We start from the raw sequence: 26,592 nt of genomic DNA on the forward strand, positions 1-26,592 counted from the left end.
GTGTCAGTCTTAACTTTTGTGCTTGAATCCAGAATTCTGTGATTCTGAAGCTCCCAATTGAGTGATGGCTGGCACGGGGACAGGTGCTTCAACCCCAATATTATATATCAAACAAAGTGGGGTGCTCCAGCACCCCCATCTTTCAGAGGACTCTATTCAAGATGAACTGGCTGGAGCACAAGCCTCTGAAGGCACCAAATTCAGAGACAGTTAAATTGGCTCCAAGATGTCTAAATACATCAATATTTCCTCAGGTTAACACCATCATTAAGAGCTGGAATACGTGGACAAGTTTTCCTGGTCAATTATACATCAATTGCGGTTAAACATGTGCAGGTGGAGGACACTGACAGGGCTGGCTCTTGAGCAGATTATTATGGACACTGTGGAGAGTGATTGAGTTAGGAGGTATATACTTGTGATGTTTCACTCTATGAATAGCCATGATGTGGAGATGCCAGCATTGGACTGGGGTAGGCACAGTAAGAAGTCTCACAACACCAGGTTAAAGTCCAACAGGTTTGTTTGGAATCACGAGCTTTCGGAGCGCTGCCCCTTCATCAGGTGAGTGGAGACGTAGATTCACAAACACGGCATATATAGACAGAGACACAATTGCAAGATAATTACAGATTGGAATGCGAAAAATGGTTGGAACGCAAGTCTACAGGTAATCAAGGTTTTACAGGTACAGACAGTGCGAGTGGACAGAGGGATAATCACAGGTTCAAGAGGTGTGAATTGTCTCCAGCCAGGATCGTTAGTATTCCAGGAATAGATTTAAACTGAATGAAAATTGACTCCAGTTCCATCTTTCACCAACTGGCTACAAGGGATGTAATATTCCTAACGTTACACAATGTTCACCACCATTCATAACTCCTCTAGCCTTCTCCCCATGTCATTAAAAATCTCTGAATCCTCCACCATCAACATCCTGCCACTGACCAGAAATTGAACTAAAGCAGCCACAGAAATAGACCACTGGCTACAAATTCTACAGAGAGTAACTCATTGCCTGATACCCCAAAGCCTGCCCATTATCTACAAGGTACAAGTGCAGGAGTGTGATGAAATACTCTCCACCTGCCTGTGACTCCAACAACATTCAAGAAGCTCAACATCATTCAGGACAAAGCAGCCTGTGTGATTGGCACCCCATCCACTACTGATGTGTGCCAGTGTGTGCCAGCTTCAAGATGCACTGAAGCAACTCACCAGGACTCCTTCAGCAGCAACTTCCCAAATCCATGACCGCTACCATCTAGAAGGACATGGGAAGGTGATGCATGGGAACACCATCACCTGAAAGGTTCTCCCCAAGCCCACATCATCCTGGAAATATATCATTGTTCCTTCACTGTTGTTGGGTCAAAATTCTGAGTCTCCCTCCCTAATAGCCCTATAGGTGTATCTACTGCAGCAGTTCAAAGAGTGTCTCATCACCACCTTTGCAAGGGGCAACTAGGGATGGGCAATAAACGCTGGTCGAGCGAGGGCAGCATGGTGACACAGTGGTTAGCACTGCTGACTCTCGGCACCTGGGACCAATTTTGGCTTGGAGTTTGGTGTGGAGTTCGCACATTCTCCCCATATCTGTGTGGGTTTCCTCTGGGTGCTCCGGTTTCCTGCCAGGTCCAAAAATTTGCCGGTTAGGTAAATTGCCCCTTAGTGTCGGGGGGGAGGGTGGGGACTAGCTAGGGTAAATGTAGGGTTAATGGGACAGGGCCTGGGTGAGATTGTGGTCAGTGCAGACTTGATGGGCCGAATGGCCTCCTTCTGCACTGGAGGGATTCTATGAGAATGTATATAAAGCAACACAAATGCTGCTTCATTGAGAGATGTGGATACACCAGAGAGTTGTTTCCATATCAGCCAAGCAACAGGTAGATTTCCTGGACCAGCGTCGACTCTCATCAATCACAGCCAAAAAAGGAGATGGTCATTGTCCACAGAGTGGCCCTTTCACCAAAACTGCAAAGTCTTGGGTTGTTCAAAATACTGTCTAAAGGAGAAGCAAGGGCGGTCCATACACACAACGAAAAGAGGACTGAGGGTTGACTTCATTAGCATGCAGGAGGTGTCTCTGTTAGATAGAAGCCTCAATTCTCTCTAAAAAGCAGCATAAATCAAAGGCTCCACACACACACAAAAGCCCCCGCTGTCCCCACTGAAAGCGGCATGTTAATTTGGTTATTTATGAAGTCATGAGCCTTGCATGCCGCCCTGCAGATCACTGCAGCACATTAGGGTGAAGCTGGTCCAGACAGGGAACATGAAAGGGACAGCACCATGAAAGGAAGTTGAATTTCCCAACGTTCCCCCCCCGCCCCCCCCCACCTTGTCTTGGAGGGATCACGGTAGCTGGCGACAAGAGCTTTCTTTGTAAACACTGAGGAGAGACAGATGAAGAGCAAGCTGTAAGCACTCCTGTCCCCCCTCCACACCACCAACCCCCCCCCCTCCAAAATCTCAATCGGACAGCTACAACGTGCCTCAGTAATCATTCTGAACTGCATGATTACCTTCCGCGTTTGCAATGAGCTGCAAAAGGCATTTGAAATACAAACTCAAAAATGCAATATATATGCAAAGCTTATCCAGTAATAAAAATCAGCATAAGCATCTTTGCAAATTATTTATCATCTCCAGAACACGGAGAAATGGAGGCAGCGTTCAGGCAATGATCCCCGTCAACATGACAAACAGTGAAGAGCAAGACCAAAGAAATATAGCGTTGCTACTTTTAATGCAGGACTGGTGCCAAGAATCGCGGCGCTGGAGGACAGTAAAACCTGGCCTGCCGTTCTGGATTCTTTTCAAAGAATTAAACAATTAAAAAAGAATTCCAATTAACTCTGAAATCTTTTATTACAGTTTCAGTCTAATTACAATCGATTTTTGTTTTTCTTTGTTATTTTGTCAATAAGGCTGGATAAGTAATTCGAAGGGTTACTGTGCAGAGCGAGTGCGAGAGTCTGGAAGCTGAATTAATGTCAATAGATGTGTTCAGTAACCTGAGGCACTTTGCTGATCTTTCAGACTCTCTATCTTAATATTGCTCAGACCACATGAGCCAACTCTGACATTCCCCCCAGAAAGTGGGATCAAAATTCATCCACTACATAGCGGTTCCAAAGGGCCAGGTGACAGAACGTGAATGAAAGATAGAAAGGCAAAAAAGTTTAAAGTTGAAAAGTTTATTTATTAGTGTCACAAGTAGGCTTACATTCTAGGCTTGTACTCGTCAGAGTTTAGAAGAATGAGGGGAGATCTCATTGAGACGTACAAGATGATGAATGGGATGGATAGGATAGAGGTGGAGAGACTCTTCCCGCTCAGGAAGGACAGTAGGACTAGGGGGCACAGCCTCAAGATAAAAGGGGGGCGGTTTAGAACGGAGTTGAGGAGGAACTTCTTCACTCAAAGGGTGGTGAATCTCTGGAATTCTCTGCCCGTTGAAGTGGTGGAGGCTGCCTCGCTAAACATATTTAAGACGCGGGTTGATGGGTTTTTGATAAGCGAGGGGATTAAGGGTTATGGGGAGAGGGCGGGAATGTGGAACTGAAACACCACTGATCAGCCATGATCTTATTGAATGGCGGGGCAGGCTCGAAGGGCTAGATGGCCTACTCCTGCTCCTATTTCTTATGTTCTTTATGTTTATGTCCTCTAAGTTACTGTGAAAATCTCCTAGTCGCCACACTGTTCGGGTACACTGGGGGAGAATTTAGCATGGCCAATGCTCCTAACCAGCACGTCTTTCCGACAGTGGAAGGAGACCGCAGCACCCGGAGGAAACCCACGCAGATACGGGGAGAACGTGCAAACTCCGCACAGACAGTCACCCAAGCAGGGAATTGAACCCAGGTCCCTAGTGGGAAGGCAGGTGTTATCTCGCATGACAGTGCAGACTTGGACAAGCCAAAGGGCTTCTTCTGCACCGAATGATTCTGTCATTTGGATTTTTTTTTTACAGAATTGAATCCGGCACCAATAACATTTAATCCATCATAAACCTTGGCACGGACTTTAAACCCATGTATGGAGCAGATGTGAAGAACATCTGCCCATTCCTATTGGGATTAGACATGGAGTAACCTGAAGACTGGGCCATATCTTTATGCCATTGTTAAGCTATTACAACTTTTAATAGTCCCAGCTGAGTGAATGGGTCGATGTATTCTGGAGTTGAGAAAAACGAGAGACGAATGTAATAAAAACAGGAGGATGGAGCAGACCATTCGGCCCATTGAGCCTTCTCCTATGTTCAACAGGAGTGTGGCTGATCTGATAGGGAAGCAGGGTCAGTGTTCCAATCTCCCGAAACCCTTCATTCTCTTGTCAGCCGAATCTCCGTCTAGCTCAGCCCCAAATATATCCAACAAACCAACCTCCACGACTCTACGGTGTGGAGAATTCCAAAACTTAGTGACCCTCTGAGAAAAGAAATTGCTCTTCATCTTTGCCTGAACAGGGGTATCTTTGTTCTGGAACTGTGCCCACAGTTCTTGATTCCCCCACGAGAGACAACTTCCTCTCAACTGCTAAAAGCATTATTATATTGTTTAGAAACACAGGTTAAGGGCATTGTTTAATGAAGTACTTTGAGTACATAAAAATGGAGAATGACTGTCTCCCACCCCCCTCTCTGTGGCTACATTCACTGCGCATTGTCCGTCAGGAGGGAGAAGGCGTGACCTCTGGCATGCTTGAGGCTTTTTGGTGGCGCTGTGTGGGCTGGGGTGTATCCCTGGCTGCCACGGTGACATTTCAGTTTGAGTTTGATAAGTTTCCTTTTAGATTTATATCTTTTGTTACGGTGCCCTCTTAAGGGGCTTTCCCCTTGAAATTGTTCATTTATAAATTTGACCATTTGTTTAATTAATGCACACAGAAAGGGTACAAATAGGGGCCATGCCCCTTTAAGAGGCTGTTGATTTGTTCACAGTTTACCTGAAAACTGATTTATTTGATTGGTGATTAAAAGTGAATATAAATCGGGGACAGCTGGGACACTGTAGCCGTGATTTTCCCATCCCACTTCGCAGGTGACACAGAATTTAGCACTGCCGCCTCACAGTCCCAGGGACCCAGGTTCGATTCCCGGCTTGGGTCACTCTCTGCACATTCTCCCCATGTCTGGGTGGGTTTCCTCCAGGTGCTCCGGTTTCTTCCCACAGTCCGAAGGACATGCTGGTTAGGTGCACTGGCCATGCTAAATTCTCCCTCAGTGTACCCTGAACAGGCTGTGGAGTGTGGCGACTAGGGGATTTTCACAGAAACTTCATTGCAGCGTTAATGTAAACCTACATGTGACACTAATAAATAAACTTGGGAAAAAGAAACTTTTAAAAATGAGCGCTGTGGGCTGGGAGAGTGTCCGGTTGGCGGATTCACGGTCTCGCCAGTGTCTCCCAGCGGCGTCTGCCCCACTCCAGAAATCAGCGGGGAGGCGCTAAGACCATAACCATGGTCATTTTAATATAATTTAAATGAATGAGCACAGGACTGAATTCTCCAGGCCCACTAGCATCTCCCACCCCAGCAGGGATTACACTAGCTTCCCACTTTCGGGGAGCTAGTGGCCCAACCCCACTGAAGCGAAGGGGAGAGGGTGACAATCCGGGCCACCCACGGGGTGGGGCAGCGGGGTGGAACCCCCTGGCAGTACCAACCTTAACCCCTTGGGCAGTGCCAAAGTGTCAATGCCCAGGGAGTACCTTGGCACTGCCCATCAGGTCTGGGTCAGTGCCAAGGTGGGGGCAGGACCCCGCTATTACTCTGCATAGGGATCGGTGGGGGGAGGAGGGAGGCCAGCGATTGCAGTGGGCTTGGGGTTGGGTAAACTGTTGAGGGGTGGGCTGGAGATCAGGGCAGGCCAGGGGGTGGTGGGCACAGGCTCCGACTCCAATTAGATCCACCAATACACACCTGGAGGCCAACATGTCACTGACACCTTGGCCTCCAGGTGAAGCTTGACTCAACTCCCTCAGGATCAGGCTTCGCCAGAGCTTCAAGGGGTGGGCAACACGTTCGGCCCCCCACAAGGCTGCCCCCGAACACCTCGGAAGAGGCAGTAACACACAGCGTGGTCCTGGTGACACCCAAGTCTGTACAGCACCCGCCGGATTGAAACCGGGCATCAGGCAAGGTCGCCATGGATCTGCTGGGGGTCCTCACACCCTGGGAAAGCGGTAGCACTGACAGAAAGAGCTGCTCAAAGAAAAATAACTCTGTTTTATTCTGGAACAAGAGCGTAAAACAACCGGTCCACTGAGAATTCACAAACACTCTCCAAAAGCAGAAAAGATGCAGATTTAAAAATAGACCATCTTCACATGCTCCTCAGAAACAGGAAATATATTCAAAATACCTTTCCTTTCTCAGTCTCCCTACCTGCACAACAGAATTATAGATTCCACTCTTAATCCTGTTCACACAAATAGTAACTACAGGGTGCATTTAAAACAGGGACTGTTTTCCCTTTCCCTTGTTTGAGTGGCATCAGGAGGCTTTTGTAGTCAGAAGTGAAAAGAAATTGCATTAGTTCAAGAGCCCCTTTTTGTTGCCACCCGCAGGACGCTGGCCTTTGAAGCTGAGGAAGATGCTACCCTGCACTGTGCCACTGAACACTCCAGCAGAGACTCGCACCGTGTGAGGAGGTGATTGACACTGCCAGGTCTTCAATGGGAACAAAACGTACCGGTAACGTTCAGCAGGCCAGGCAACATCTATACAGAACGAGAGGCAGAGGGAGCGAGGGAGGCAGAGGGAGCGAGGGGCAGAGGGAGCGAGGGGCAGAGGGGCAAAGAGAGCAAGGAAGGCAAAGACAAAAAAGAGAAAAGATGACAGGAAGAAAGAGCATGCGAGAGAGAGAGCCTGAGAGGGAGCGAGTTACAGACAGAGAGAAAGGGAGGGAGCAAAACACAGAAAAAGCGAAAGAGAAAAAGTGATAGGCGGGAGAGCGAGAGGCGGGAGAGAAGGGACACACACGGACACACAGTGTGTTAACACTTTGGCTGGATGACCTTCCGTCAAAGGCTGTCCAATCAGCTGACTCTTTCCAGCATTTTTCTGTTTTTATTCCAGGTTTCCAGCATTTCAGATGCTGCCAAAGGGTAAAGTCCAACATTCAGCGTTAACAAGCAGCCCGCAGAAGATTAGCTATGATCTTGTTAAATGGCAGAGCAGGCTCAAGTGGCATGCGGCCTATTCTTATTTCTATTTCACTCAGATTATAAAATGATTGGAACTGGTTCTTACTTGCAAAGGATGAAGTGGATAATTAAGCCACACGTCACGCAGATCCTGTGTGAGAGAGACAGATGAGTTGGTTTAGTATTCTGGGGACGTAAGACAAAAAGGTTATATTACTAAATAAAAACCTCCATACAGGGAGTTACACCACCATTTTTAACGTCCATTGAAAATTCAATAGTGTTAGAATAAAAAGCGACATGGAGTGGGAAACGGAAGCTGAACCAATTAACCCACTGTGCATTTATTACCAGAGAACTCAATATGCCCGTTCAAAATGAATGTAATGGAGAAAACATCCCGACTGCGGCTCCAGAGAAACAATCACAAAGTTGTTAAGCAAGTTGCAAAGTTGAGATTCCAAGAATTTCACGGAATCACACAACAGCAGAACACAGGAAACAGTCACTTGGCCCGCAGGAGCTGTGCTTATCCTTCCAAAAAGCAACCCAGTTAGTCCCACTTCCACCCTGCTCGTCAAAAACCGCTCCAAATATTTATCCAATTCCCTTTCGAAGGCTACACTTCAACCTCAATCCACCACCTATCATGGGGTGCATTTCATAGAAGGATCCCTTTAGCGCACAAGGTGGTCACTCGGTCCTTCGAGTTTGCCCTAACTCTCTGAAAGAGCATCGGAACCGGGACCCTATTCTATCCCCATAACCCCACGCATTTACCATGGCTAATCCACACAGCTTTGAATACTATGGGGCAATTTAGCATGGCCAATCCACCTAACCCACACAGCTTTGGACAGTAAGGGCCAATTTAGCACGGCCAATCCACCTAACCTGTCCATCTTTGGATGCTAAGGGGCAATTTAGCACGGCCAGTCCAGCTAGCCTGCACATCTTTGGGCTGTGGGAGGAAACCGAAGCACCCAGAGGAAACCCACTCAGACATGGGGAGAACATGCAAACTCCACACAGTCAATCAAGGCCAGGAATGAACCCGAGGCCATTAGGGATGGGTAATATACACTGGCCTCGCCACCACCCTCCACCAGCACCCCCCCACCCCACATTTCATGAATGAATGAAGGACAGGGTTAGAGCCTAAACAAAGCGTTCACAATGGGCACTCCAGGACTTGGGCTCACTTTTGCCTTAGCCCTTCCTGAAATCAGTGTACTGCCTAGAAAACTCTGGCAATTAATCACTCTTTAACTTCACCCCTGTACTGCGTGCCACATGTAGGAGAATAAAGAGGGTTGCAACAGCAGAGTCAGGGAATTAACCACAAACTAAAAGACTGCGCTGCTTCAAAACACAACATACTCCTTGGCTCAGACAACTGTTGAACGTAAAGGTAGAAGAAAAAAGACATTAAGAAAAAATTCACCGAGTATTCACTATGAACAGTTAATTTTCCTCTGGGAAAGAGAAAGCAACACCCCCCCTCCCCACCACACAAAGATTTCGCACCAATTAAATCACGTGCAAAAAGGCTGGGGTGACACAGTGCCCCACTGCTTAGCACTGCTGCTTCACTGTTCCAGGGACCTGGGTTTGATTCCTGACTTGGGTCACTGTCTGTGAGGAGTTTGCACATTCTCCCCGTGTCTGCGTGGGTTTTCTCCAGGTGCCCCGGTTTCTCCTCCCATAGTCGGAAAGATGTGCTGGTTAGGTGCGCTGGCCGTACTAAATTCTCCCTCAGTGTATCCAAAAAGGCGCCAGAGTGTGGATTTTCACAGTAACTTCATTGCGGTGTTAACACAAATCTACTTGTGAGACTAATAAATAAACTAAAAAAAAACGTGATTCAATGAGAACACAGAGGGCGAGTGGGCATTAGTGTGGATAAGACGTTGAGTGTGTTACCGAGCCATTGAACAGGAGTCTCCCAAACAAATTCTTGCCTTCTTCAAGGCCACCCTCCAAATAGACGGCACCTGCAAAGTAAAACATTTCTGTAAGATTAAAAAGAACACCCAAAGATGCCAAATCTCAAAAGGTAGACAGTCACATATGCTGCAAACTGATTAAATACGAACAAACTGTTATAAGGCCGTAAATAATTAATGTCTTTGAAAGGCCAGGAGGTGCAGCAACATAAATCAATCTTTTCCTTTGAGAAATTCATAATTTAATTTATTTACATTTGGAAAGGACGGGCAGTACAAAGGGTCCGCACATGGACGCAACTATTCCACGTTCCATAATTGCTCGGAAAAACAGTTCCCAGAAATTCAGCTGAGTCCGCATGTGGCAGATTAACTGGCAGTCCGCACCGTATGGTAACTAAGTAATGAAATAGTTATTTATGTTATTTTTAAACTCAAAACGGTGGAGGCGAGGGGAGAAAAAAAAATGAGCAGTGGCGTCGGAGACCAGTTCCTGCAAAAGTAATCAACTTACCATCAGGGAGCAGGTGCTTAAATACAAGGGGTTCGAGTAGAAATCCAATTTCAATTTCCCAACTCGTGACAGGCTTATCCAGCCAGCCTTGTGATTCTGACAGGGCTTTAACATGCGACATCAAATTACTCAACGCATAACATTCGGGAGCCACTATAATGTTGGCTGCTACGAAAATAAATACTAGATTTCACCCAAAACGCCAACGATATTTATTGCACGTTTCAACTGTGCGCAGTTTTGTTCACGCTTATCTTCTGGAAGAAAGTTTCCAGATCAGAAACAATCCTGAGTAACCGCTCGGGAGTCGTCATCCTCAACTTCAGCTGAGGAAGGAGCGAGTGGAGAAAGAAATGGTTAAAAACAAAAGATAGGTTCACTCTAAATGGGCACTGGGGAGGTTCGCAAGGTAACTACAGATGCGGAAGACAACTTGACTCATAATTCCTCACACTCTCTTTAAATGCGAGGATTATACTAGTTCACCAAGGGATGCCACTGATCAAATCTCCCTGAAGACTCTGGATAGTCAGGATGGAAAAAATTGACAGAAAATAAAATCTCCTGGGATGTTTTAGACTAATGAACGATTTATGCCTCAAGTTTGTCTTGCGGGTCCCTGGGTGATTACCTTCACAACAATGTTTCAATCATCCACAGTGAAGACAACTCACTGATGCTATCACTTCTGTAACTAATCCCTCCAATGTTTTTTCTTTCCTGAAGACAATGGGGTTGCATTCTACAGGGGGGTAGGGATGGTGGATAGCTCACCACCACCACCTCCTCCCCCCTCAAAAGGGAGGAAGATCGGGTGGGCTAAAGTGGCTGAGAATGCGACTCCCACCCCACAGTGTACTTTAGGTGGACTAGCCCTGGTAAATGTGTGGGGTCATGGGGGTGGGATGGGGCTTGGGGTGGACCTCGGTGAGATAGTCTTTGGGAGTCAGGACAGACTTAATGGGCTGAATGGCCACTGTAGGGATTCTATGTACACAAGGTGGGCGGCACGGTGGTCAGCACTGCTGCCTCACAGCGCCAGGGAGCTGGGTTCGATTCCCAGCTCGGGTGACTGTCTGTGTGGAGACCGCACGTTCTCCCCGTGTCTGCGTGGGTTTCCTCCGGGTGTTCCAGTTTCCTCCCACAGTATGAAAGACGTGCTGTTTACTTCTCCTGGGGGGAAGGGGGGGAGGCGGGAACGAGGGTAGGTGGGGGGGGCAGAGGGGGTACCCCAAATGCACACAAGGTACAGTCCAAATGAGGTGCCCCTGTTCCTTACCACTATTTTTAAGTGAGCAAGAACAACATTTTGTACCGCAGTTAGTGATCATCTTCACTGCGAAGAACCTTTGCACGATACAGTTTGAAAGTCACAACCTGTGAGGTAGGGGCTGCCAAGAGACCAACTTTGGGATTAAAAACTCATCAGTTAAAGTGGCCCAGGGAGCTGCTCCAGCCAATTTGGAGTGTCAGAACACTTCAGGGATATTTGATTAGTGACATCCTTTGGTGAACAGGTGAAATCATTGGATTAAAGAGAGTGCCGCCCCTGATTGGTGAACTGTGCTGACCTTCATTGTACAATGTCAGATTGTAATGACTGTGAAGCTGATTGGGAGCCACTGCACCCAATCAGACCTCCCTGTCTCCAGACGAATAGGTCAAAGGGGTCACCTCGGATTCATTTACATGAAGTGTCCTTTTGTCCATGCAAACAGAAAGATGGCCTTTATAATCTGTGCAGGAACCTGGAAGTGCAATGTCATTCTGCTCAGCTTCCTCGCTTGTTGGGTTTCAGTGTGATGAAAAGAGAGTTCCTTGAGGATATATGTGGCAGTAAACAGTGCAGCAAAGGCGAATCTTGAACACCACTTTGGAGTAACCCTTTACGGCAGGCTTAGCGCAACTCCAGGACTTCAAATGGAGTGAACCTCTTTTTCAGGTCGACCATAAAACCAGCCTGTCCATTCCTGCCGTCGCCAGCCCTATTATACTGCAGGTAGCGTGTTATCCAGGGGAGCTGACTTGCTGATGTGGAGATGCCGGCGTGGGACTGGGGTAAACACAGTAAGAAGTCTCAAACACCAAGTTAAAGTCCAACAGGTTTATTTGGTAACAAATGCCACGTTTGTTACCAAATAAACCTGTTGGACTTTAACCTGGTGTTGTGAGACTTCTTACTCACGGAAAGCCTAACCGACCTGTAGTTATTTATTACCATGGGGTTGGTGCCCACCCACCCAGCGTTGAGTCGTAAGGCAGTGGGGTCACGTAAAATCCAGGCCAGTGTCCTCTTGCTGGGGCACAGCTTTATAACATTCAACGTCTTACAAGGTTTCTGCCCCTCACTCCATTTGAAGTCCTGGAGTTGCGCTAAGCCTGCCGTAAAGGGTTACTCCAAAGTGGTGTTCGAGATTCGCCTTTGCTGCACTGTTTACTGCCACATATATCCTCAAGGAACTCTCTTTTCATCAAACTGAAACCCAACAAGCGAGGAAGCTGAGCAGAATGACATTGCACTTCCAGGTTCCTGCACAGATTATAAAGGCCATCTTTCTGTTTGCATGGACAAAAGGACACTTCATGTAAATGAATCCGAGGTGACCCCTTTGACCTATTCGTCTGGAGACAGGGAGGTCTGATTGGGTGCAGTGTGGCTCCCAATCAGCTTCACAGTCATTACAATCTGGCATTGTACAATGAAGGTCAGCACAGTTCACCAATCAGGGGCGGCACGCTCTTTAATCCAATGATTTCACCTGTTCACCAAAGGATGTCACTAATCAAAATATTCCTGAAGTGTTCTGACACTCCAAATTGGCTGGAGCAGCTCCCTGGGCCACTTTAACTGATGAGTTTTTAATCCCAACGTTGGTCTCTTGGCAGCCCCCACCTCACAGGTTGTGACTTTCAAACTGTATCGTGCAAAGGTTCTTCGCAGTGAAGATGATCACTAACTGCGATACAAAATGTTGTTCTTGCTCACCTAAAAATAGTCAAAAATCAATTTCAGTCCCTCTAACTTCTGCCCTGAAGACACTACTGGACCAGAGTGGTCGGATCGCAAACAATAACGAGGCGGAGTACAGGAGAGAGATAGAGAATCTGGTGAGCTGACGCAACAATAATAATCTCTCCCTCAACATCAACAAAACGAAGGAGATTGTCATCAAATTCAGGAAGTGTAAAAGGAGAACATGCCCCTGTCTACATCAACGTGGACAAAGTAGAAAGGGTCAAAACCTTCAAGTTTTTACGACTCCGAATCACCAACAACCTGTTCTGGACCCTCCATGCCAACGTTATGGTTAAGAAAGCCCCGCCAACGCCTCTAATTTCTCAGAGGACTAAGGGAGTTTGGTATATCCGTTACGACTCTCACCAACTTTTACAGATGCACCACAGAAAGCATTTTTCCGGTTGTATCACAGCTTGGTATGACTACAGCTCTGTCCAAGACCTCAAGAAACTATAACAGTCGTGAAGAAAGCCCAGCCATTCACGCAAACCAGCCTCCCATCCACTGACACTATGTATATTTCCTGCTGCCTCGGCAAAGCAGCCAGCATAGTTAAGGACCCCACGCATCCCGGACATTCTCTCTTCCACCTTCTCCCATCGGGAGAAAGATACAAAAGTCTGAGGTCACATAACAACCAACTCAAGAACCGCTACTTCCCTGCTGCCACCAGACTTCTGAGCCAATCTCCTGTCACTATTGCACCGATTCCATCCTCCCATACCTCTTTTTGCTTGATGCCTGCCCTATGTAACTTTCGAGTACTCTCGGATATTCAATTCCCAGCCTTGGCCACTTTGCAGCCATGTTTCCGTTAATTGCACACATTTATACCTTAATGTGAATGCTCCGTGCACTCAGATACACGGCCTTTAGACTTTTTAACATTTTACATATAGTTTTTGATATAATGGCCCTATTTGCTCCTAGCCTCATTTCCTCTGTTTTCCACTTTTGCTTTCTACTTTTTCATCTTTCACTTCTACCTTTGTTTCCCTCCCTCCCTTGTGTCTCCCTGCTCTGATTCCCATTCTAGTTCAAGTTTAACTCCCAACAGCGCTCCTCAAACTGACCACCCCATAATGAGATCACTAACGTAGTGACCTGCAGAAAGTCCATCCCTTGGAAAGATTTCCCAAACTCGCTTCCCAGCTTCTAGGAGGCTCCAGCTTCCCAAATCTCCTAGTGTTTAAATTCAAAAATCAAACAATTATCGTGCAGCAGTGAGGCCAGAGCGTGTGAGCTTAAAACGGTGTCAGAGCCGTGTCTAAGCAAACTGCACCATTATTTAACTTGCTTCACATCTACACATTGCCTTGTTCCTTACGTACAGGAGATCAATTAACACACATTAATTATTGGAACTAGTTTGTAAAAATCCAAAGTTGTCCCCAAACCCAAAACAGTTATTGTCTCACCATCAATGATAATGATTTAGCACAGACTGCAAACCACAGCACTTTCAGGCAGCAGGACATATATTAATTCTTGAACATTTCTCCCAACAACGTGCGACACTCATTTGATTTCTTTAGGTCAGAATCATTAGAAATTATTTATCTTGTGTGCTAATAGGTCGCAGACATGACAATTAAGTTTCTGGTCAACAATAACTTCCAGGGTGTTGGTAGTGGACGATAATAAGGCCACCAGATGTCAAGAGGAGATGGTTAAGTTCTCCATTGTTGGAGTCAGTCATTGCCTGATATTTGTGTGGCGCGAACGTTACTTGCCACTTGTCAGCCCAAGGCTGGATATTGTCCAGGTCTTGCTGCATTTGGATGTGGATTCTTTCAGTATCTGAGGAGTCATGACGGTGTGAATGTGGGACAATGAACATCCATGACCTTATGATCAAAGGAAGGTCATTGATGAAGAAGAAGATCGTTGGACTTAGGACACTACCCTAATGAACTCCGGGACTGAGATGTTTGGCTACCAACTATCTTCCTTTGTGCCAGGTTTCACTGTAGCCAGTGGAGACTGACTTCAGTTTTGCCAGGGTTCCTTGAGGCTACACTCGGTCAAATGCTGCCTTGATGTTAAGATCAGCCACTCATCTCACTCCTTGTGTTCAGTCTTTTGTTCATGTTTGGACCAAGGCCGTAACAAGGTCAGGAACTGCGTAGCCCTGGTAGAACTCAATCTGAGCAGCAGGGAGCAGGGTTTGGCTGAGTAAATGCAGCTTGATAACTCTGTCAACGATACTTGCCACCATTTTACTGATGATCGAAAGTAGACCGAGAGGACGGTAATTGGCCAGGCTGGATTTGGCCTGCTTTCTGTGGACAAGACGTAACCATGGAATCTTCCACATTGCTGCAAATACAGTGTCATATTTCCTGACTAGTTCTTGCTTGGCGAATTACTCATTATTGGGAGTGCAAATTTGGTGAATTTAGCCTCGTCAGTCTGTTTGATACCCTCGTTCCGAAGACAGACCTCATCACTAAGATATTCTCCACAGATTTCTAGTTTCTGCTGCCCATCCCATAGAGGTCACTTCACGTTCTGATAGTATCTGTCTATTCCATCAATGACAACTTGGGGCTTCATTGTACAGATTTTCCAGGGATTTGGCCAGGCATTATCTCTCCCCGCCGTCCTACAAATATTCCGCTCCTGTTTGCATCACATGTCCAAAACACGTGAGCTTGATATCACTATTTCAAACACTCTCATCTTAACACCAGCTTTCTCAAGTCCCCAGTCATTTGCCTTTTTGCTCTCTCATGCATTTGTTTCATTGTATGAAACTCAGTAGAGGCTCGTCGTGGTCACCTAAATAAGCCTTAGATCTTAAGAGTTTTACTTTCTGATGAATACGCCAATAACACTGTCTACTCTTCACCCAAATTCTCACACGATGCTCCTCTGAACCCAAATCTTTACCCGTACAACCTGTTTTTATAATTACCTATCAAGGCTTCAAAGCAGTTCGCCATAGCGTGCCGTAGGTCAGATTCCCGGCAGAGGTCAGGCCCGTGGGCGTACAACATGAAGCGGTCCAGTTCCAGCTTCTGTGCGAAGAAAGAAGAATCAAAATTGGTCAGACATTGGTTCAGGACGCACGTCTGTTGACGGGGCTCACGGCCAAGATAGTGAGAGAGCAAAATCCAACCCATCAAACAAAAAAAACCCGCATTTATGTCGCGCCTTACACAAGCTCAGCACAGCACAAAGTGCTTTACAGCAAACAAAATTGTTCTGAAATGTGCTCACTGCTGTAGAAAACACCAGAACCAATTAGTGCGCAGCCAACTCCCTCCTCAGTTATCCTGAGACAATGTTCTAGACTGTCCAACTGGAGGGACGCACCCTCTCAGCAGCTCCATGTCTAACCCTCTGAGATGAGATCACCTCTCATTCTTTTAAGCTCCAGAATCTTATTGACCCAATCTCTCCTCCCAGGGAAATCTTCGCATCCTAGGAATTAATTTTGTGATCCTTTGCCTCCACAGGCAAGCAGACCCCAGGGAGACCAGATCTGTTCACAGTTCTTCGGCCACTGTCTCTTTATACAACATCTCAGTGGGCAGCACAGTAGCACCGTGGTTAGCACAGGTTCAATTCGTTGTGGTTACTGCAGACTCGATGGGCTGAATGGCACTTTTGGATTCTATGGTTCTAAAAGGGGTTGGCCGTTTAGCACGGAGGATAAAAAGGATTTCTTCACTCAGGAGGTTGGAATATTTGGAATTCTCTAAGCTAGAGAACTGAGATTGTTCAATTTTGGCCACCAAAGGAATGAAGGGATATGGTGGTTGGATGTGACCATGGAGTTGAGGTGGTAGATTAGTCACCTTCTTACTGAATGATTGAAATGAAATCTCTGGCTTGCAGAACAGCTTTAAACGAACTTAAGGTTTGACATTAGTCATTGGGTGGCATACTGGTATTATCACAGGAGCCTGGGTAATGATCTGGAGTCCTGGGTTCGAATCCTGCCATGGCAAATGGTGAAATTTGAATTCAATAAAAATCTGGAATTAAAAGTCTAATGGGAACCAGGATTGTTGTAAAAACCAAGTTGGTTCACAGGGATTGAAATCTGCCACCCTTACCCAATCTGCCCTACTTGTGACTCCAAAATCACAGCAATGACTCTTAAATGCCCTCTGAAATGGCCAAGAAAGCCACTCAGTTCAAGGGTAATTAGGGATGGGCAATAAATGCTGGCCTAACCAGTGATGCCCGTCTCCATAAATTTAAAAAAAGATACATAAATGTCAACACCAGCCATCAAGTCCAGGAGTCCCAGGGAGAAAGGACGGTATACACCAATACCACAGACCTCGTGTGAGCCACAATACTGACCTTGGCAAGCATTGCAAGATGCTGGTTCTGCACGATGGCTGTGCGGTAAGTAGCTAATCCACCCTCCTCCAGGTTCGGGAACAGAAAGTACAAGTGCACACTGAAAACAAAGTTGTAAATTCAACAGGGCGACATTAAGAAGGTGTTTAACACATCAATGATGCTTTGTAAAGCTGCCGGCATTGTCATTCATGCTTAATATCTGCTGCATGCAATTTGAAAAAGATGTAATTCCTCTGAAGTACCGCGCTGTTAATTGAAATTTCTGATGCATGCTCAAATATTTCTTACAGGGCAAAACATTGTCTTTACATCAATGTGTCACATAATTCAGAATATTAAAACAGAAAAAACACATTACTTGCATTGGCACAACGCCTCTCAAGTTGTAAAACGTCTCAAAAGCACTTTAGCAGAATGATATTCAGCAAATTAGAATGCTAAATGACATGAGGAGATATTAGATTCGATGATCAACAGCTCAGTCCATGTTTCGAGGTCAAGGTTTCGAAGACTATTTGGAGGAAGTGAGAGAGAGAATGGAGAGAGAGAGGGATGGAGAGAATTTAACACTGGAATTCCCCTGCTTAGAGTCCAGGATGCTTAAGGCATCCCTGCCACTAGCGGGGCAATGAAAATTGGGGATGTTCCAGATTTGAAGAGTGCTGATATTCCGAGGGGTTGGAGGATATGAGGCCATGGAGGGATTTGAAAAAAGCAGATCAGAATTTGGAAATGGCTCCTATTCCGGCAATACCTCACATAAAGCACAACTGTGAACAACTTAAATCTCTGCATCTTTTTCCCTCGCCTCTCCACATCCCAGACTGGCCCTGGCACAGGATCCTGCTCAAACAGGAAGGTCCTTGGACCAACACTTTACCACCTCACTCTTCCCATTCACACTGTGACTGAGAGCAGCTATGCTTAGGATAGGATCGTGGGTATGACAGGCTTTAGTCTGTCATGCTAAAGCACTTCAGCCATGTTCCTGATACATTGTGCTCCAAACCCTCTAAAAACAGACACTCTGATCTGTCTCCCTCTGAAGCTGCAGTATTCTGTCTTAACTCTGACACTGTTATCAAACCTGCTGGAAAGAATTCTGCTCTTGCTGGCTGGTGTACCAATCTCTCCCTTGCAGGGGCTGAATGACAATTACATACATAGAACATAGAACACTACAGCACAAACAGGCCCTTCGGCCCACCAGTTGCGCCGATCACATCAACACCTACCAATCTATAAACCTATCTATAACCCCCAATCCCATTAAACCCCATATACTCATCCAGAAGTCTTTTAAAAGACCCTAGCGAGTTCGCCTCCACCACCACTGACGGCAGCCGATTCCATTCACTCGCCACCCTTGAGTGAAAAACTTACCCCTAACATCACTTCTGTACTTTCCTCCCCGCACCTTAAATCTGCGTCCTCTCGTAGCGACCATTTCAACCCGGGGAAACAGCCTCTGAGAATCCACCCTATCTATTCCTCTCAACATTTTATAAACCTCCATCAGGTCGCCTCTCAACCTTCGTCTCTCCAGGGAAAAGAGTCCCAGCTCCTTCAACCTAACTTCATAAGGCATGCCTCCCAGTCTAGGCAACATCCTTGTAAATCTCCTCTGTACCCTCTCAATAGCTTCTACGTCTTTCCTATAGTGAGGCGACCAGAACTGCGCACAGTACTCCAAATGAGGCCTGACAAGGGTCTTATAAAGTTGCAACATTACCTCCCGATTCCTAAACTCAATCCCTCGATTAATGAAGGCCAGTACACCATACGCCTTCTTGACCACATCCTCCACCTGCGAGGCCGATTTAAGAGTCCTGTGGACCCAGACCCCAAGATCCTTCTGCTCTTCAACACTACTAAGACTCCTGCCCTTGATAGTGTACTCGTTCATCCCATTGGTTCTGCCAAAATGGACGACTACACATTTATCCGCGTTGAAGTCCATCTGCCACTTCTCCGCCCAGTCCTGCATCCTATTTATGTCCTGCTGCAACTTTTGACATCCTTCCAGACCATCCACAACACCACCGACCTTCGTGTCATCAGCGAACTTACTTACCCATCCCTCCACTTCCTCATCTAGGTCATTTATGAAAATGACAAACAGCAAGGGTCCTAGAACAGATCCCTGGGGCACTCCACTGGTGACCGACCTCCATGCCGAAAAAGACCCATCCACAACCACTCTCTGCCTTCTGCAGGCAAGCCAGTTCTGGATCCACAAGGCCAAAGGCCCTTGGATCCCATGCTCCCTCACCTTCTCAAGAAGTCTTGCATGGGGGACCTTATCTCAGACACTTCCTTCTACCTCCCCCTGGCCAGTGACCTGATACTAAACATCATGGTCATTGACCTCATTTCCTCTGGAGATCTTCTCTCCACAGCTTCCCAGCAGCTTATAATCTCCCCAACTCTTCAACTCTATCTCCTCAAAATCAATAAACAGAACTGTCTTGGCAAACCCGTCTTTTCAGTCCCACTGAAATTCCTTTCTTCCCATCTATCTTGACCTGTGTTTTGTCTCCCATTGTTCAGTTTCTTCCCACCTACCGTTCTTACACTCTGTCATTCAACAATTTCCAGCCATGTGGCCCGATGCGCCTCCTCTTCACGGTGGAGGTCCAATTTCTCGACATCATCCTCCCCACCAGGATAGTCTGAGGGCTCTCAGTTCTTCCTTGAACAGAAGTCTAAACAATCCTGTTTGCCACCACCCTCCTCCACCTGCTGAACCTGTTCTCCGTTAACTTTTCTTGCTTCCTTCAAATAAGTGTTGCCACGGATACCAGCATGTCCAGAACTGGAAACTTCATCAACTCTGCTTCCAATTTCCACCCTTCTCACACCCTCACAGGGTCAATCTCCAACATTTCCCTTCCCTTCAACTTCTCAGTCTCCTTTTCTGGAGACAGACTGTCCACCGATGGGCCTCAAGTTCACTGACTCCCCCAGCCCCATGGGTTACACTTCCTCGCACCATGCATCCTGCAAGGGCTCTATTCTCTCCTCACAATCTCTTCATCTCAGTCGCATCTGTCCTGATGATGTAACCTACCACAACAGCACTGCCAACATGTCTTCCATCCTTCTCGGGCAAGGACTCCCCTCACGTGGGTTGACAGGACCCTCAGCCGTGTCCGGGCCACCACCCACGCTTCTGCTTTTCGCCTCTCCCCTTCCCTGTCAGCATTCCAACTGGAAGAAGCAATCCCTCCTTCCCTCTTGGATCTCCCTCAACACTCTCCCCTCACATGGCACCCCTCCCTTCTAACTGCAGGTGTAACACCTGTTCTCTCACCGCCTCTCTCCTCAATGTCTAAGGCCCCACTCTTCCCTCCAGGTGAAGCAGTGATTTAAGAACGTAAGAACATAAGAAATAGGAGCAGGAGTAGGCCAACTAGCCCTTCAAGCCCGCCCCGCCATTCAATAAGATCATGGCTGATCTGTTGTGGCTCAGTTCCACATTCCCGCCCTCTCCCCATAACCCTTAATCCCCTCTCTTATCAAAAACCCATCAACCCGCGTCTTAAAAATATTTAGCGAGGCAGCCTCCACCACTTCAACGGGCAGAGAATTCCAGAGATTCACCACCCATTTAATTTAGTTGACTGTATTGACTGCTCACAATGTGGATTCCTCTCTACTGGGCAGACCAAGTGCAGATGGAGCAACTGCATTGCAAAACTCCTCTGCCTGGTCCCCAGGTACGACCCTGAGCTTCTGGTTGCTCCCCATTTTAACTCAGCTTGGGTGGCACAGTGGTTAACACTGCTGCCTCACATCACCAGGGATCCAGGTTTGATTCCCAGCTTGGGTCACTGTCTGTGTGGAGTTTGCCCACATTTGTTTCCTCCGGGTGTTCCAGTTTCCTCCCACAGATACGTGGGTTAGGTTGACTGGCCATGTTAGATTGACCGTAGCATCAGGGGATTAGCAGGGTAACTACGTGGAGTTTCAGGGATAGGGCCTGGGTGGGATTGTGGTCGGTGCAGACTCGACGGGCTGAATGGCCTCTCTTTCTGTACTGTAGGGATTCTATAATTCTACTTTGATCTCAGGCTCACGTGTCTGCCTGCTACAGGGTTCCAGTAAAGCTCAACGCAAGCTCGAAAAACAGCACCTCATCTTCTGATTGGAGACTTCTGGATCCAGCAACGAGTTGGACAGTTTCAGGCCGTGATTCTGTTTTTTTGCCGTGTGTCAGTCTGAATCCCATTTCTCACGTTTCTCTTTTCAGACAGAGTTGCTTGTTATTCTGCCATTAACCCTCACTCTGGACAAATACTTTCTCTCTTCATTACAACCATTACCATTCCCTTTGACTTTTGTTCCATGACAACTTTGTCATTTAATCTCTCCCGCCCTCTGGCCCATCCCAGGCTTCCCCTTCTCCAATACCCCCATCTCATTTCAAGACGTAAAACCCGTTACATTTTGAAGATGAACAAAAACAGAAAGCGCTGGAAGAACTCAGCAAGTCTGGCAGCACCTGTGGAACCAGAAACAGAGTTAACATTTCAAGTCTGTATAACTCTTCCTATGGGGCGGTGGTGGTGTAATGGTATTGTCACTGGGGTATTAATGCACAAACTCAGCTAACGTTCTGAGGACCTGGGTTCAAACCCCACCAGGGCAGATGGTGAAACTTGAAATCAATAAAAACCTGGAATTATGAGTCTCATGATGACAATGAAACCATTAGCAATTGTCGTAAAAACTCATCTGGTTCACTAATGCCCATTTACAGAAGGAAATCTGCCGTCCTTACCTGGACTGGCCTACGTGTGACTCCAGATTCACAGCAAAGTGAAATGCCCTTGGGGATGGGCAATTAATGTTGGCCTAGCCAATGATGCCCACATCCTACGAACCAATAAAAAACACCACGCCCTGCTGCCCCTGTCAGCTGGACAGGAGAATCCCGCTGGCATGAACAGAGAATCCTACTCCTAGAAACACAGAAGACAGGATGAGGCCATTCGGCCCTTCGAGCTTGCAACTTGCATTATCCTCCTTCAGTTCTTTCTTTCTAATTCACGGGATGTGGGCTTCATCGACTGGGCTCAGCTTTTGTTGCCCATCCCCGATCGCCCTTGAGAAGGTGGTGGCGAGCTGCCTTCTTCAACCCCTATAGTCAAAGCGATGTAGGTACGGTGATGTTAGGGAAGAGTGTGGCCCCGTGACCGTGAAGGAATGGCAATATATTTCCCAAGTCAGGGTGGTGAGCGGCTTGGAGGGGAACCTCCAGGTGGTGGTGTCCCCATACGGCTGCTGCCCTTGTCCTTCTGGATGTTCTAAGGAAATATTTGACTCAAAACGTTGATGCTGCTTCCCTTTACAGTGAGGATGCTGCATTTTTCCAACACTTTCTGTTCTTATTTTACATTGAAGGATACACACTGCAGTGAAAAACATCATCACAAATTAAAACTAAAGGGACGAACATCAAATTCCTACCTTGTTAGAAACTCAACCACCGCATCTCCCAAAAACTCCAACCGTTCGTTGTGATTAATCCTTCACAAAGAAGCAAAAATAAAATGCAAAGATTAATTTCAAGCTTAATACAATCTACAATTACTCACACCAACAGAAAGCATTCTTCCTGGTTGTATATCACAGCTTAGTCTGGCTCCTGCTCTGACCAAGACCCCAAGAAACTACAATGGAGCGTGAGTGTAACCCAATCCATCACGCAAACCAGCCTCCCATCCATTGACTCCATCTACACTTCCCACTGCCTCGAAAAAGCAACCAGCATAATTAAGAACCCCACACACCAGCTCCCCACGTCCCTGGACATTCTCTCTTCCATCTTCTTCTGCCAGGAAAAAGATACAGAAGTCTAAGGCCACGTACCAATCTTCTCAAGAACAGCTTCTTCCCTGCTGCTGTCAGACTTTTGAATGGACCTACCTCGCATTAAGTCGATCTTTCCCCACACCCCAGCTATGACTGTAACACTACATTCCGCACCCTCTCCTTTCCTTCTCTAGGAACGGTATGCTTTGTCTGTATAGCACGTAAGAAATAATACTTTTCACTGTATGTTGATACATGTGGCAATAATAAATCAAATCAAAATCAAACAACCAAGCGAGGTTCACTTACGCAGCATCTTAGTTATCTTTTAAAAGAAAACATCAATCCTAAACTCAAACTGCATTTTACAGAGATGTTGAGCAAATGATTGCCTTGATTATAGTTGAGAAGAATCGATTTAAGGAACTTTTTATCCAAATGTAACTTCCGGCCTTGTAACACGGTTTTGTGAAGGGTAGGTCATGCCTCACAAGCCTTCTTGAGTTCTTTGAGTAGGTGACCAAAGAGGTGGATGAGAGTAAAGCAGTTGATGCGGTACATGTATTTCAGTAAAGTGTTTGATAAGCTTTCCCACAATAAGCTATTGCAGAAGATATGGAGGCATGGATTTGAGGGCGATTTAGAGGTTTGGATCAGAAATTGGCCAGCTGCAAGAAGACAGAGGGTGGTGGTTGTTGGGAAATGTTCATCCTGGAGTTCAGTTACTGGTGGTGTACGGCAAGGATCTATTTTGGGGCCACTGCTGTTTGTCATTTTTATAAATGACCTGGATGAGGGCGTAGAAGGATGGATTAGTAAATTTGCGGATGACACTAAAGTCGGTGGAGTTGTGGACAATGCGGAAGGATGTTGCAGGTTACAGAGGGACATGGATAAGCTGCGCAGCTGGGCTGAGAGGTGGCAAATGGAGTTTAATGCGGAAAAGTGTGAAGTGATTCATTTTGGGAGGAGTAACAGGAATACAGAGTACTGGGCTAATGGTAGGTTACTTGGTGGTGTGGTTGAGCAGAGAGGTCTCGGAGTCCATGTGCATAGATCCCTGAAAGTTGTCACCCAGGTTGATAGGGTTGTTAAGAAGGCGTACAGTCTGTCAGCTTTTATTGGTAGAGGGATTGAGTTTCGGAGCCATGAGATCATGTTGCAGCTGTACAAAACTCTGGTGCAGCGGCACTGGAGCATTGCTTTCAGCTCTGTGTCCGATATCTGCATATCTTTAGAGTGAAGTCTATAGATCACATGTTGTCAGGTTGAGTTTCTTAAATCCTCAATAATTTACATATTACTTATGAATTTTATAAAACAGGTGGATTGGGTGGAGTGTAGTTTACCCATTCAATATCTTATTTGCAGAATGTCACATACTAACCAACTCAAGAACAGCTTCTTCTCTGCTGCCAGCAGACTTTTGAATGGACCTATCTCACATTAAGTTGATCTTTCTCTATACCCTGGCTATGACTGTCACACTACATTCTGTACCCTCTCCTTTCCTTCTCTATGAACAGTATGCTTTGTCTGTATAGCATCAAGAAACAAAACTTTTCACTGTTACGTTAATGCGTGTGACAATAATAAATCAAATCAAATCATCTTTTTGAGAGTGGACAAACCTCGAACCTACTGCAAACTCTGATTTTTCTAAGATTATCTAGAAATGTTGGAAGTGACATCATTTAAGTCTGAGCTTTGCCTTCCCAGTTACTTAAATGAAAGGTTTTAAATAGCAATGAGCTATGTGGTATCCCTGTGCTGAGATGGACCTGACAATGTCCATGAGGTCCACGGTTCCATCTCACCCAGTCCTGTCCACTGCAACAAAGAAAGATTAATGCAAAACAGCATCAGTTAAACTGAGTCTCTGACATTCTAGAGAAGTTTAACATGACTGAACATGTCCAGGATGGGAGACCTGAATTTAAAACACAAGTTGCTTTAATTAAAGATCTTGTTACATTGGACACCCACGTGTACAATTCCAGTGCCTTGCCACAGATCTGGATCCCAGGACCAGCTCACAGTGCAGACACCAACTCAATGTGTTTTCCCATACCCACCGAACACAAAACCCGGGGAATATTATAATGGTACGGGTGCCACTTTCAGCATCTCGAGTTTCACTCTTCATTCTAAGGCACGTGCGAAGGAGCAAAGCAAAAGGCAGAAAATCACACGTCTATTAAGAATACGCACAGCTCTCCAGTTCTGAAACAAGGCAGATGGTGCGGAAATGCCAGTGCTATATTTAAAGGGTTCGGTTCTGCATCAGTCCCATCTGCCTGAAAGCTTTTGTAAATGCTATCCCTCACGAACAGATGTGGTGCAAGAAGAAAACAGTTCAGACTGAAGAGGTGCCAGTGTGCGTGTGTGAGGAGAGCTGAAACTGGATCACAAAGGGAAAAACATGCTGAATTATAGCAGATTGGGTTGTTTTCTATCGATATTTCATTAATTAGTAACTGGTTTAATTTCAAGTAAATTGTCTGTGCGGTGGCACAGTGGTTAGTGCTGCTTCCTCACAGCGCCAGAGACCTGGGTTCAATTCCGACCTCGGGTCACTGTCTGTGTGGAGCTTGCACATTCTCCCCATGTCTGTGTGGGTTTCCTCCGGGTGCTCCGGTTTCCTCCCGTAGTCCAAAGATGCACAGGTTAGGTGGATTGGCCGTGCTAAATTGCCCCTTAGTGTCAGGGGAACTAGTAGGGTAAATGTATGAAGTTATGGGGATAAGGCCTGGGTGGGATTGTGGTAGCGCAGGCTCGATGGGCTAAATGGCTTCCTTCTGCACTGTAGGGATTCCATGATCTTATGGATATCTGCAAAACCCACAGTGACACAGTGGTTAGCATTGCTGCCTCACAGCACCAGGGACCTGGGTTCAATTCCCGGCTTGGATCACTGTCTGAGTGGAATCTGCACGTTCTCCCCCTGTTTGTGTGGGTTTCCTCCAGGTGCTCCAGTTTCCTTCCACAGTGCGAAAGACATGCTGGTTAGGGTGCATTGGCCACGCTAAATTCTCCCTCAGTGTACCCAAACAGAGTGTGGCGACAAGGAGATTTTCACAGTAACTTCATTGCAGTGTTAATGTGAGCCTACTTGTGACACTAATAAATAAACTTTAAAAAAGACTCTCAAACTCCTGCTCACTTGGGCACAAGTTCAGTCCACACTAAGAGGTGAGCCTAAACCAAGCGCTTAATGTTTTCCAATTACTGGGAAGTACCTATACTGGAACTGAAACATATTCGCGAAAGAAAGTCTTTTTGCATTTCTATAGCGCCTTTCATAACCTTGGGCCAATTCCAAATACGCTACAGCCAATGAAATACTTCTCAAGTATAGTCACTGCTGTAGCGGAATTTAGAATAATATCAGATCAGCCACAATCTCGTTGAACGGTGGAGCAGACTCGATGGGCTGAATGGCCATTCTACTCCTAGTCTTCTTGAAACACTGCATTCGATATGTGCACAGCAAGCTCCCACAACAGCAACAAAAGAATGGCCAGACAATCTTTGTTTGTGATACTGGTTGAGGGGTAAACATTGGCCAGGTGTCCCTGGGTTTCCTTCAAAACGTTGCCATCAGATCTTTCACATCCAGCCAAGAGATCTTGGTTTAACTCATCTGAAAGGGGAGCACCGTAGTGGCACAGTGGTTCGCACTGTTGCCTTACAGTGCCAGGGATCCAAGTTCAATTCCAGCCTTGGGTAATTGTACAAACTCCGCACAGACATTCTCTCCATGTTTGTGTGGGTTTCCTCCGGGTGCTCCAGTTTCCTCCCACGCTCCAAAGATGT

At 46.4% G+C, this 26,592-nt stretch overlaps 1 protein-coding gene across 1 annotated transcript in view; it reads right to left on the minus strand.

Moving 5' to 3' along the window:
• The window catches only part of drosha (drosha ribonuclease III), a 150,519-nt gene that overhangs the window by 54,577 nt on the left and 69,350 nt on the right, over positions 1 to 26,592 (minus strand). Inside the window, exons 20-24 of the mRNA XM_080201532.1 lie at positions 22,432 to 22,491; positions 16,957 to 17,056; positions 15,557 to 15,659; positions 9,084 to 9,154; positions 7,267 to 7,311 (exon numbers count right to left, since the gene is read on the minus strand). Coding sequence (XP_080057658.1) covers positions 7,267 to 7,311; positions 9,084 to 9,154; positions 15,557 to 15,659; positions 16,957 to 17,056; positions 22,432 to 22,491 — 379 coding nt within the window. The remainder of the gene's footprint in view (positions 1 to 7,266; positions 7,312 to 9,083; positions 9,155 to 15,556; positions 15,660 to 16,956; positions 17,057 to 22,431; positions 22,492 to 26,592) is intronic.

Source organism: Carcharhinus amblyrhynchos, chromosome 2 (genome assembly GCF_965287045.1).
Source record: "Carcharhinus amblyrhynchos chromosome 2, sCarAmb.v2.hapA, whole genome shotgun sequence".
In the NCBI taxonomy this organism is placed as follows: domain Eukaryota; kingdom Metazoa; phylum Chordata; class Chondrichthyes; order Carcharhiniformes; family Carcharhinidae; genus Carcharhinus; species Carcharhinus amblyrhynchos.